This window comes from Phocoena sinus, chromosome 2, assembly GCF_008692025.1.
Source record: "Phocoena sinus isolate mPhoSin1 chromosome 2, mPhoSin1.pri, whole genome shotgun sequence".
In the NCBI taxonomy this organism is placed as follows: Eukaryota; Metazoa; Chordata; class Mammalia; order Artiodactyla; family Phocoenidae; genus Phocoena; species Phocoena sinus.
This window is the reverse complement of record NC_045764.1, coordinates 24,311,139-24,325,597: the sequence shown is the minus strand read 5'-3', so window position 1 is coordinate 24,325,597 and position 14,459 is coordinate 24,311,139. Positions and strand designations below refer to the sequence as shown.

The following is a 14,459-nucleotide window of genomic DNA, read 5'->3' as shown; positions in this document are numbered from 1 at the left end:
GAGCTTCAATTTCCCCACATATATAATGATCGGAGTTGATGAGATAATCTTTAAGATCCCTTTAGTTATAAAAACCCTCTACTTGTAATATCATATGATTCCTTTTGAATAGATAATACATTCACACTCAGATCAAAAAGAAAAAAAAAAAGATTTTAAACGTATTGTGAAAAGTCTCATTCTCATCTGCCCTGGTCGCCACCTCCATACCCCACAGAGAAGTCATCATTTTCATTAGTTTCTTTTATTTTGAATTTTATTTTATTTAGTTTTTTATACAGCAGGTTCTTATTAGTTATCCATTTTATACATATCAGTGTATACATGTCAATCCCAATCTCCCAATTCATCCCATCACCACCACCCACCCCCTGCCACTTTTCCCCCTTGGTGTCCATACGTTTGTCCCCTACATCTGTGTCTCTTAGTTTCTTACGCAACCTTCCAGAGTCTCTTTCCAGGAATATGTGCAAACATAAATATATCCTCACTAACCTCTCTTCTAACAAAAAAGACATCATACCATAACTCACTGATCTGTCACTCACAGTACATCTTGGAGAGCTTCCCATGTCAGTATGTAGAGATTATCCTCATTCTTTTTAACAACTGCATAGTTTTCATTATATAAACATCCAAAATCGACTTAACCAATCCCATACAGACAGGCACTTGGATTTTCCCCAGTCTTTTGCTATTATATATCATGCTGCAGAAAAAACCAAACTCTTATGCATATTACCTGTAAATTGTAAGTTTAAGAGAAATTTCCACAAGTCAAACTGCTAAGGCAACGGCTAAATGCATCTACAATTTTGGTTAAATTTGCCCAACTGCCTTCCATATGGTTTGTACCTACCTGCGTTTTGCCAGCAAATCTGAGAATCCTGTTCCTCCAGACTCCCATCAAAACAGAGCCGCTTCTTTCTTTCTCTTTTGGATTTCTTCCTCATCTGAGAAATCCATGCCATCTCAGTATGATTTTTAACGGGCATTTCTCTTATTATGATGAGTTTACATAAGAGTCGTGATTCTATTACTGTGAAGTACCTGCTCATATTCATAAACCTTTTTCTGTAAGTTGTTGCTCTTCTTCTCACTGGTTTATAACTAAAAGCTCTACTATTTCAAGACAACAATCCCACAGCCAAAAGACAACCTCTACAGATTACTGGTGGATCACAATTCCTGAATGCTTCAAGGGTTTAAAAATGGTTATTACCACTGAGATTTTCTTACTGGAAGGTACTGATCACCATTACTCAATATTTTACAAATAATATATAATATCCATAAAGAAACTTTCCTCTTAGAAAAGGTATGCTTCACTTTCAAAAGGGGAAGGAATAGTTTGGAAGATGACATGAAGACAATTTCATTTCACCAAATATCACAAATACTTGGGTGACAGAGAAGCAGCAATAATTACGGCTAAATGGTAGGTATAAAACGCTTAAGACATAAAAATATTTAATATCATAAATATATTTGTACCGTCATTTCACTGCACACTTAAGAGTTCAATTACATTAATATAAAACAATTTTCTTAATATCATGAAATGCCATTATCCAAATAAGCACACCCATTTCCTAGTAAAGGTCCAAGCTATGTGAACAACCTCGTCTGAAACACATTTAAAATTCTAAAGATGCTGGTAAACGTTAAACCTCTGCCATCCATGAATCCAAAATGCAAATATAAATGTTTTTCCTATTCTTTTAACTATGTGAGGAGATACCCAACTCATTTTTTAAAAATTCTTAAACAGATCCTATTTTACTAGGAACTAACTAGGAATTTGCAAAGTCCAACCAAGTGACATTTTAAAGATTTTTTTAAAATGTGGATCATTTCTAAAGTCTTTATTGAATTTGTTACAATAATGCTTTTAACATCTTTATTGGAGTATAATTGCTTTACAATGGTCTGTTAGTTTCTGCTTTATAACAGAAGTGAATCAGCCATACATATACATATATCCCCATATCTCCTCCCCCTTGCATCTCCCTCCCTCCCACCCTCCCTATCCCACCCCTCTAGGTGGTCACAAAGCACCGAGCTGATCTCCCTGTGCCATGCGGCTGCTTCCCACTAGCTATCTATTTTACGTTTGGTAGTGTATGTATGTCCATGCCGCTCTCTCACTTTGTCCCAGCATTTTTTATGTTTTGGTTTTTTGGCTGCAAGGAATGTGGGATCTTAGCTCCCTGACCAGAGATCAAACACACACTCCCTGCACTGGAAGGTGAACTCTTAACCACTGGACCACAGGGAAGTCCCCCGAGCAGCATTTTGATATCTAGAAAACATCTTTCTTCACTGACATGGGACCCATCCACACACATGCTCTGATTAGAAGTTGGCCTGAGGGCTTTCAAACTCTGAAACTGACCAGCTGCTGAAACTTCACAGCAGGAAAAGACTTCTCTTCCCTACCACCAATAGATGTTTACTGCATAGAACTTGCACCATCATTTAAAAGATTATAAAAATATTTGGACGTGTGTCATGTCTTTGATTCTGCAGAGTACCTGTGGAATATCAGGGGTGTCCTCATCTAACCGTCTTGAATAACTGAAACGCACTGATTTGGATAGTCACCTCTAGGCCCCCAAATGGACACAAACACTGAGGCCACGTGAACTGGAGTCCTCACCACCCACTACTGAGCACAGAACCAGAAGCCTGACCTCCTGTCCTGCTACTTACTAAGCCTGGGGCCCTGGGCAGGTTATATAAACTCTCTGGAACTAAGTCTCCTTAGAGGGCAATCCTCATTTTGAAGATTCAGTGAGTTTGGCACTGAAAACAGTGGAATCAGTGTTCTGTAGAAGTTCACCATAGTGTAATTAGACTGCACTCCACTACTGAAGAACTCTAATGGGAAAAAGCACCAGCTGCATGGAAATAATTCAAGAGAATCTCCTCCATAGGGATGAGGATGGAGCATAAGTTAGGATAAAAGCCCAGGGGAGCACAGTCACACCATAGGTAAGTCAGGTGCAGCACAATTAAAGTACAAGTAATCCAATCTCTGGTGATCTGAAAAGGTTAGCACAAAACCCCTGCTTTATTTGAGATTATCTGTTAAAATCTCCACTGAAGTTTATTTTTCTACTCTCATTCTGCTTTTGTCTTCTATCATTCCCTTTCTTTTCCTTCCCATCTTCTCACCTTTCTCCTTGCTGCATCTTCCCTGGATAAACCTTAGACCTATAGGGACAACAAATCACGTTCCTAAAGTACAGCATGGTACTTACTGACATGTGGTTTATGGGTCTCAACTTAAAATGACTTTAATGCAACCTGGTTCCCAACTTAATTATTGTCATGTCTTACGGCATCAAAGTGTCGGAAATCTGAAAGCAACTGGGCTCTGGGGAAAATTCAACTTACTGGAAATAAAAAGGTAAAGAAATGCTTCATTGGTATGTTGTTGCCTTTTTAAAGCCACTTCTCTTCCACGTTCAAGTTTTTAACCCCAATCACTTAGCAATACTGTACCCTTTCTCAACACACAGCAGCAACACAGCTGCCAATCATACAATAACAGACAGGGAACAATGGTTTATGGAGGAGCCCAGGGCCACACACCTCCACAGGGGAGGGAGCTGTACAGACTCCTATGTCAGGCTTACCATGAAACACACTATTTTCTCATTACATCTAAAGTGTTTACAGCGTAAACTTCTCCAGATTAACAAAAGCATCACTTCAGTGACAATATGACACCCCCTGAATCACCCAAACCCTGTAAATTTTCACAGAATACAAACCTTTGGGAGGTGTGAGATTGACTCCGTTTTTAAGGCACCACTGTACTGGTAAAATCCCCAAAGAATCCGCATGGCACAGCATCGAGAGTTTACTAGGTTCTGGTCTGAGGTCATCAATAGTCACTTGAAAAAAACGATTGTTAAAAACCTGAAAGAAAAGACAATAGAGCCTGGGGTTAATTCCTTGAGATTAACATGTAAGACTCATAAGAAATAGTGGCACAGCTTCCAAATGCAGTAAGCGTATTTCATCCCAATGACCACAGCACAAACTGGAATTTCAATGTATATTACGAAAGTGGTCCAGTTGTGAAAAAGTTAGTTGATCATTGTGGTCATATTAATGGAAAGTAAACAAACAACTAGAATTATGTCGGAGACAGAGAAGGAAAAACATCAGCATGACTTTATAGAAGTAAACCAACAGCCAAAGCCAGAGGAAAAACAAGCTAGAAAACAAGTAAGACAGACAAACCCTAGCCAAGATGGGACCATCTCCACCATCTGGCTCAGAGATGTCTAGCCTCACCTTGCGTCCCATCCCTCCAACCCAAGAGGAAATCACTCACACCGGGCATGTCCTTACTCAATATTCTCACAAGTCTAAATAGCCTACTCCACTGTCCGTGTATTTTTCAAGATGTGTCCCCAAAGCCACTACTGCTGGAACGCCCCCCCCCCCCCACCCGCCCCCACCTCACTCTGTGTTCTGGCACAGCATCAGACGTGAACCTCTGAACTGAAAATTCTCATTCCCTCCTGTGGTCTGATACCACATCTCTCTCTCCCAATAGACCTCAAGTCCTTTGAGGACAGCCTCCTGTTTGTTACTCATCAAGATATTCCCACAATGCATAGCAAACGCTTTGTACGTAGGAACTGGTTAAACACCTACTTGAGTATAAGGAAAAAAGTCAATGAGGAAAGGAAATAGAACAAGACATGCTGATGGAAAAAGCAGAGTGCAAAAATCAGGTGGACAGCCACACTGAAAAGCATGATGGATTTAAAGAATGTAGAATGTAAAACAGGCCAGAGGCAAAAAATCGCTTTCCCAACTCAACAGACATAAACCAGTCTTTCTTAGGAAACTTAACCCTCTTACTAAGCTCTGATTCCTGGCTCCTTCGTTTAGAAAACACTTTGTGGAAGCAACCTGGTTCAAAGCTACGCAGGAAGAGTGAACTGACTTCTGTTCTTCTTGATGTTATAACTCCAGTAACTCGTTAGAAATCTGCTGCCTGAGCTTTGCTTTTGGAAACAGCCTTTAAGGAGCAAAGGATCAAGCTTCCCCTTCTCAGGGAGGCCGTTCCTGGTAGCCTGAATTAAAATCACATCTTCCTTCCTTCCACTCCAACACCCTAGAGGTCCCTTCCTTGATGCCCCTTTCTCCTTAGCATTTAACATACTTTATTTCCTTATTAATTTTATTTATTGTCTGTCTCTCCCCCCATCAAAATATAAGCTCTGTAAGAGCAGGGACTTTATGTTTCCAGCATCCAGAACAGTGCCTACAAATGCTCAGTAAGTATTTGTTAAATTAATGTGATCTAGACCCTCATGCATACACGCACACACATACTCACACAGAGATGTATCATATAGTTCTGGAGGCAGGATGCCTTAGCAAAACTGAACTGTGTAAGAATAGGCACCAAGGAACCTCCAAGCCTATTAAAATGCACGTTCCCGTGCACACATTTCAGAGGAAAAGCTAAATTAAGTTCCCTCAAATCCATCAGGGTTCATGGTCCCAAATGGTTCAGAGACACTGGTCCATCTGGTCCAGAACCACAGGCCTCAGAATCAAAGCCCAGAGCAGTTAGCCAACTTGCCCAAGACCGTGCAGCTCAGAGCGAGCAGACCTAGAAACAGAACCCAACACGTGTAAAATTCCAGGAAACTTTGTCTAAACCATGCATCTCACGTACACAGATGGTATTCTCCCCATCACGCCAACATAGTCCCCCTGTAGGGCCAAAGGTTGGTCACTTAACACTGAATCTGCTATGTGCTTCTCTGCCTTCTTGTCTATTTGTTATTTATTTCCTCAACAGTTGCGCCATGAAGAAAAGCCCCAAGGAAGATAAAAATGAAATTTTCATTAGGATGAGTACTTCACAGCACAGTGTGTTATAGTCTCAAACGTAATATTCTAAAACCTTTTCCAATGTTAAGAGAAATAAATTTAATTATAAACAGCTTCTACATTAAGAATATTCTACTACTTCATGACCTGTAGGTGAGTCCTGTGCCTGGGGAGGTGCCGACCCAAGTTCTAAGAGGCAGCAGTACACGGCCAGTAAGAGAAGGAAGAAGGAAGGATAAATGTGAAACAGAATGACTCAAGTATTTTTTTTGTGGCCTCTCCTGTTGCGGAGCACAGGCTCCGGACGCACAGGCTCAGTGGCCATGGCTCACGGGCCCAGCTGCTCCGCGGCATGTGGGATCCTCCCGGACCGGGGCACGAACCCGCATCCCCTGCATCGGCTGGTGGACTCTCAACCACTGCGCCACCAGGGAAGGCCGACTTAAGTATTTTATCTTAGGTACAAAGGGTAAGAAAAAATAAAATGAAAAGTGACTTAAAAACCAGAGAAAATACCTCCTCACCCCCAACCTCCAATGACATGTATTTAGAGAGAAGATTCTTCTTTGTGAAAACCAAACTACTGTCCCTGGAAGTCTGTTTAATGAGATGAAGATATCTGGGCTGAAACTGATGGTAATTAGGATGTCACATTCTAACATTATGTATTGCAATTATTTAAAGGTAGAAAAATGTGAGAGTCGACCACTGACAGACTGCACCTTGGCTTGGTTTATTTTATAAACACCAGGTGAAGATGACACCACGACCTATTAGAATGAGAAGAGGATGACACATACCCAGATAAATGGGCAGCTGGCATTACCGAATCACCTGCTTGGAACAAAGAGGAATTCCGGCTGGGGTTCAACAAGGTATCACTCCTTAGTTTTGGAAAAATGTGCCAACTACCAGAACACACAATAAGAACCCTAAAAGCCATTTCAAATAAAAAGGTTATAAATGAATGGTGTATGAACAGCGAGAGCATGTGCTTCAACCCGAGATGATCATTCAAAGCATAAGTCATTATTTGTTCTACGCAGCTATCCTTTAAATAAATTGCTTTAACAGTTACAAAATAATTTATGTTCACTAAAGAAAAAAATCTTTAGCAGAGAACAAAAGGACGTTTCATTATAACCATTTCCCATATTCTGTAATACATGATCACCACTGTATTTCTCAAATTTTACCAAATCTTGAATAAAATCATAAATAAAAAAGCATGACTCAAATAACTTCATACTATTAATCACCACATTAACAACCCCGTCTCCTTCAGAAAAAGAAATTAAAATGGAATTGACTTTGAACCCCAGGAAATGCACGGAAGGCCGTTAAGTAAAACACATGTTGGCTAAGAATCTTAGTTTGTTGGTTTCTCGCGCCATTAACAGGACATAAATGGTATGTGTGTGTGTATGTATGCATATACATATATATATTTTTAAGGTAGAAACACATACTTTGTACGTTATAATAGGTAACTTCGTTGAGATTTCTTTGATGTGGAAGGGAAATTATAATCTTAAAAGACTATAAGGCCATAATAAAAATGTCTTTGCGTGAAACGGTACTTTCATTTAAAATCTACGAATCTTAGACGTATGACTTTTCCTTTAGTCAGTGAAAGCAGATGAGGGAAAGGAAGCGAGGTGCTAATCCCCTGGAGATGGGAACTTGCTTTTCACCATTTCCAAGTATTTGCAAAATAGATCATATGAAATATGATCAGTGCAGCAGGAGAAGCAAGTTACTATTACAAAGATTACAAACTCATCAGCGGTTTCTTCTCACGAGCACAGGGACAAATGGCAGTTTCCATGTCACTGTGGTTAGCAAGAGAAGGTGCCACCTATTCAGTGGCTGAGTTCACTGCTGTGAACTCACAGTTGAGCATCTGAATCTTCCTCCAAGTCTCTGCAGGACATGAGCGTCTGCATCCTGTACTATCGGAGGACAAGCGAAGTTCACCCCACCCACTGCAAGAGGAGGCATCGGATCACACTCACTCGGATATCAGTGATAAAAAGGGAGCTTGAGACAGCACTGTACGGGAGAGGAGGCCCTCCTCCTTGGGTTTACTTGCGTCACCACAGATCCCGACACGAGCCTATTTCCTCTGGTTGGCTTGGAGTAGAAAGACTTACTGGATCCACTACGGAGATGGAGGTGAAAAGCAAGGGAGGGACCTCACCTTGGTCACTGATGCAGGACAGATGTGAAAGGGCTCCCTCACGTTCACTGTTTCTAGCTTCATCCCAACTGTGAAAAAATGGCTTCTCAAATCTGCGTGGTCCTACGGGGAAAAGGACGAAAATATTAAACGCAATGGTATTGTAAGCTAATTCAGTAACTGTCTGGATGCTTTCCTTGATCGTTTTAGTGGGCGACTGAAATCGGATTGAAATCATTAACCCTCCCCCATTTCAGATTTCTAATTATGGCAAGATATCACGGATTTAATTATTTTCTGCAGGCTAAATTGCTTTTCCAAGGGAGAAACAAGCCTTGGTGGCCAGGCTTAAATGTATACTAAGCAAAAAAAAATTCACACCGCACAGCTTTGATCTTCCTAGGGGCCATCAGGAAAGCTCGGCAGAGCTATCAGAAGCTCTGAAAGCTCGGCAGAGTTTTCAGAAGCAATCAGTCATCTAAAACACGGCAGGGGCCTCCTCAGAAAACATGGCCTCTTGCTACTGGAGTTACTTCGCAGGCTTTGGGGAGGATCTTTTGGGGGATACAGCTTGTCTTCTGTGTTGAAGAGCACTGAAGTTATCAGTTACTGGTACTGATACTGGTCCTTGGACATGTGGGTATAGAAGACTCCAAAACAGCCCTGTACCCAATCAGAACCCGTCTCCCGCTCTATAAAGATGAGCTACACCCCCTGTTTAATAGGTGCCTGGCAGTTTTATAGACAATTCACAGCAACCTTATGTGTGTGAGTGGAGCTTTCCTGCCTTCTCAAGAAAACAAATTTCAATAACCACTTCAGCTACACAGCAACAGATGAGGCTGGCGGGACTCTGGACACCAGGATTTATCTTGCAGAGATGAAGGTCACCTCATAACTCACAGTCTGTATAAACAGTAGTGGATAAATAAATGTCTCTGCAGCCTGTCCCTGAGGAAATAATAGCTGCAAGTAAATCCTCCTGTTTCTAAATCCATCAATTGGGTGAGAAGTACAAAAATATCTGGGGATCTATGACTTTCTTTTATCTGCCAATGTAAAGTGGATTTTTAAAAAAATTTTATTGAAATATAGTTGATTTACGATGTTAAGTTTCAGGTGTACAGCAAAGTGATTCAGTTATACATGCATACATATATTCTTTTTCAGATTTTTTTTCCATTATAGGTTATTACAAGATATTGAGTAGAGCTCCCTGTGCTACATAGTAGGTCCTTGTTGGTTATCTATTTTACATACAGTTGTGTGTATATTTTAATCCCAAACTCTTAATTTATCCACCCCCCACTCTGGTAACCCTAAGTTTGTTTTCTATGTCTGTGACTCTATTTCTCTTTCATAAATATGGTGAGTGTGTGTGTGTGTATATATATATATATATATATATATATATACACGATGGAATATTACTCAGCCATAAAAAAAATGAAATAATGTCATTTGCAGCAACATGGATGGACTCAGACATGATCATACTAAGTGAAGTAAGTCAGACAAAGACAAATATCATATGATATTGCCTCTATGTGGAACCTAAAGTGGATTTTTCATTAATTCAAGGATGCCATTCTAAATACACCCAACTCTGAGGACCGTGCAGAGCCCACAGGGCTGTGCCTGCTGCTCCCACAAAAGCTGATCAGAACAGGACAGTGTATGACACCAGATCCACTTATTAAACTCACCACCACCGCTTTGCTTTACCAAAGCAGGTACAGAATGTAAATGCCTACAGAACCACATGTCATTTCTCACGTGGCCACAGCTGCCTGCAAGTCTCTGTACCCAGTGGGTGAGCAGTAAATGCTGGGTCTGGCTGGAGCACAGGGTACCTCGTGCAGGGAGGGGGTTGATCAGAACGAGGAAGGTGATGTGCTCCGTGGGCAAGGACTTACATGACAAAAACTCATTGAACTTAACAATCATCACTTGATTAAAAAATATTCTTAGGTACAGGAGATGATTTCCTTTTTTTATTACTGAAAATAAAGCATTTACTTTTAAAGGTGGCTTGGAAAAGGAATCAAAAGAAACAGCATAGAGATTTAATGCAAATCAACACACATCACCCCAAACACCAAGGCAGAGCCAGAAACCACAGGTGTTAATACAAAAGTAGGAAACCCAAAATGACTGAAAGAAAAGATTAAAAGTTAATGCTCTCAGCAAACATCAACACACCCCAGTATCTATCAGTAAGAACTGAATCACATAAGTGGATTTTGCAGATAAATATTTTTTCCATTTTAGGCACAAAAGCCTTTAACCTTCTGAAAAGAGGAATTATTCTAAAATTAAGACATACTATAAAACGTTGCCTGAATGTACTCAACAAGTTTATCAAGCAGTCGTTATGATACTATTTGGTATTACATAAATGTCCTCAGGCACCGATGACATGTGTAGCTATGATAAACGGGCAAGATGAATGTACTAGTTTCACGGAAGTTCTTCCATTTCCCTCTGCTAGCAATGTCCTTCCTTGCTGCAGTGTCTCTCCCACTACTCACAGCTACAAGGCTAAACGTTCTTGAGATGCGGTTCACCAATAACAGGAAACCCGTGCCTGTTCCCTGGCTGCCTCTAACACTAGGGCTCTGCTTGCAATTTTGATCTCTCACCTGCTCTCCCGTTTGCTTCTCCCTTTGCTTCTGCCATAGGGCTGTCCTGACAGCATTCTGGGCTTCTGGTCTACCCACCGTCCAAATCCCCTCTTGATTTCAGGCTGTGTGCCCACTCTTTGACCCACACACTTTTGTCCCTCCCTCTGCACTCTGAGTAGAGCCAGCTTTCTAAGTAGGGTTGACCCATAACCCCCAGGCACTTTCTATATCCCAGGCTCTCAGTGTGACCTTGACCACTGACTTGAAGTCTTTAGCCGAGTCTACAGCCATCTCATATCTCTGCCAGAAGGTTGCTCAATCACAGCTCCCAATGCTGGGCTGGAAACCCTAAAGCCCCCAGGAACCCTACACTAATGATTGTGCTTTACCTGCTGCCTTGCTTGATTCACAGTTGTCTAGTGGGACCTGCCTTTCCTTATAAATAAAGCATACAAGCTCAGGACAGCAATCTGGTCCTCAGATAACTTTCTCTTTTCAAGGCTGTGGACTCTGTTATAAATGCTTATCATTAATGATTCCAGGGCACCCTGCATCAAACAGTACCTCTAGGTTAAGAGGGGATCACTTTGTGCAGATACCACACATTTTCTTACTATTTTATAGATGTCCCTGCGCTCCCTTGTCAACCTCTGAGAATCTCTCCCTCTGCTCATACATAAGAAATACCACCCACCTCAAAATCATCCATGGCCACATGTGGGGTGAAAATAAAATGTTAATGACATATTTTTAAACAATTAAAATATTGTTGACAATGTTCTGTCCTGATGACATTAAAACATTAAACAGTTTAAAAATAATGCTTAGTGAACGAAGTTTTAGAAACAAGTTTTCCCTTGTGAATCATGGCTCAGATTTCCTACACCTTAAATTACTTCTACTAAGTTTCAGTTGTAAGCACACAAATTTCTTACTTGTGGAAATGCATCTGTTTTTGTTCCAAACTATGTGAAAACTCTTAAACTCTCTTGTTTAATATACTGAAAAAGAAGCCGGACATTTTGAGAGGTAGCTGCATACACACATTGGTCTTTTATATTTTGGTCTCAAATATCCATATCTATCTGTTATACCTTATTAAACCTCTCCAAATTTCAGAAAGGAACTTGAAAACTATACAATACATCCCTTTATCCCCAGCCCTAACTTCCACTTTCTTAAGGTCACTTTTTCATCAGCATTTAAAAGGAAAAAAAAAAGAAAACTGGTAATAATGTGTACAAGTCCCACCAGTTTCAAAAGCAAGTCAACAAAATGAAAAATTTTTAAATCCAAGAGCAAAGACCCATAATGATTATGAGTTTGATTATGACTATAAATCTGCTACTCCAATATTTATGTTATTCATGAATGGTAATGCCAGAAACTTTGAACTCGAGAGGAAGGGCAGTATTTTCTAAAAGGGCTTGCCCATTAGATTTCTGGTCACTGGAAATCTTTAAAACACATGACTGTTAGCCATGTAGTACATGCAATATTTTCCAGTCAATGCCAAACCCTCTCATTTACATTATGCAGTTCATCCAAGAAAGATGCCAAGAAATAATTATTGAATTAAGCTGGAGAAACATCAAAAACTAGATTTCTTGACATCCATTCTGATTCTATATTCTATCATTCATTCATTCGTTCGTTCGTTCGGCATTCATTAGAAACCACTGGGGTTCCACACACCATGCCACTAGGTGATGCACAGAATACACACAAAAACTGCATTTGTCAAAAGGGAGAAGGAAAAGACATGAAGAACAGCTATGGAAGATCCAGGTTTAGAAAAAATTTCAGAACAAACACTATTTTTACTTGTAGCTTTAAAAAATTATAACCACCAAGATGATGGCAGTCCAGGGATTTAAAGGAGTGAAACTTAATTTTGAATATAAAAAGCATGAGACTTAGAATGACAAAGAAAAGATTCTGAGAAGGTGGAAGTATAAATTTAGTTAGGGAGACTGGGTCTTAAGATACTGGATTGAGGCTTTTAAGTCTGATTTCAGAGGCAAAAGGAGTCGTCCAGCACTCCGAACAAACAGAGATTTTTATGATAAAAAATTCAACACCACTTAATTTCTAGATAAGCCAATACACAGACCATCTGAGCTCTTTGTGTGTATAAATGTACATCCATATTAGTATATAAGAAAGGGTACATAGTATATAAGATATTCTCATTGAAAAACAAATTTATCGCTACTAGACCATTTACTTCAGGCTGTTAATGCAGTCAGAGTACATGCATTCATTTACAAACACCAGCTAATCATTCTCAATTCTAAGTGGGGAGAGGGAGACAGAGACAGAGACAGAGAGAGAGAGAGTTCCTGGTTCCTGAAATGATTCACAAAACCGATTATCTACTGAGAGATGATGGGAAATTCACTGTGGGTTGAAAGATACATTCTGGCCTTTGCAAAGCTCTAGAGAATCCTTCACACCTCTAAATTATTGGATCAAGAATGATGTTATCCCTGAGATCAGGAGTAAGCAGTAAATCCTCAGGACATTTACAAATGTGCCTGTCACATTCATGAAATACTGTTTATTCAAACGAACTGGAGTCCAGTTAAACTGTTTACAGAAAAACTCCTTAAGACAGGCTGGCAATGTCACTCCCATCTACATTCATGGCTACACATTTTATTTTTGCCCTGAAGTAGTTTTAAATTGATCAGAAGTAAAAATACCATTCATTTTATTGGAGGACTGTCTTACTAGCCTACCTTAACAACTGCTCTTCAGGGAACCTTATTTTCAGTCGAATGACAATGTAAAAGAGATTATATACACATCAACTTCCGTAATCCACACGAATTTCATCAGCTTTCTTCTCTCCTGACCCCCCGGAGCTTTCACTCACTCCTACTAAGATACACTGACTGCACTGAGAGTAGCTTGGTTTGGTTTATAATATTCAAGCCGGTAGAAAGAGGAACAGCAATGAACACACTGTAAATACTTGTGAGCACTTTCCTTGTATTATTATTTTCCCCTCACAACAGACTATGGGGTAGGATCCATCTTAGAGAGGAAACTAAGGCACAGAGAAGTTAAGTTACCTAAGCAAGAACACACAGCTAACAAGAGGAGCCAGGACTCAAATCCATGTGGTCTGACACTAAGTACATGATCTAGCCATCAGATTACCTAGTTGTGTGTGATTAGTTATCAGGTTATGGCACAGACTGGGAAGCAAAGACCAAAATGGATCTTTGCGTTTTTTATTGCTAATGGTAAACAAACAAACAAACAAAACCCTTATAACCTATAAGCTCCTGAGATGCTCTCAAAGACAGATATTGCCAAGTTCAAAAGTGATAGCTATTAATACCGACCACTTATTGAAAACCTCCAATTTCTGCTGTCAATTCACAGCACTTTTCAATGGTTTATGAAAAAGCCGTCAGAGAGAAAATTTTGACACTAAAATTACCTCCCAATGTTTATATATAAAGTCAATCAGTCTTTATCAACAATGAACCATTATATTTTTTACTAACTGCTTTCGTGTTCTTTAAGCCACAAAGATTTACAAAATGTGTCCAGTAAATGCCTACGATGCTCTACAAGTTATCCATCATCGATACCTATCTCTCATAACATTATCAATGTTAACCCAGACGGGTTTACCTGATAAATGTGGTTCATCTAGCAAACATCCCCAGCTGCAAAGTCCCCATGAGTCTCAACCTGCCAGTGGTATTTTTCAATACTCTATGTTAAGCACTAACCTGTGAACCAAATGAAGAAAAAAAAGAGGAGGATGTGGT

At 40.0% G+C, this 14,459-nt stretch overlaps 1 protein-coding gene across 4 annotated transcripts in view; it reads right to left on the bottom strand.

Annotated features, from left to right (window-relative positions):
• Positions 1–14,459, bottom strand: part of SFMBT2 (Scm like with four mbt domains 2) — a 213,189-nt gene that overhangs the window by 73,347 nt on the left and 125,383 nt on the right. For all 4 annotated transcript variants that reach the window (XM_032623494.1, XM_032623493.1, XM_032623495.1 and 1 more), the window contains 2 exons: positions 8,069–8,170; positions 3,780–3,927 (listed from right to left, as the gene is read on the bottom strand). In XM_032623494.1, the coding sequence (XP_032479385.1) occupies positions 3,780–3,927; positions 8,069–8,170 (250 nt within the window). The remainder of the gene's footprint in view (positions 1–3,779; positions 3,928–8,068; positions 8,171–14,459) is intronic.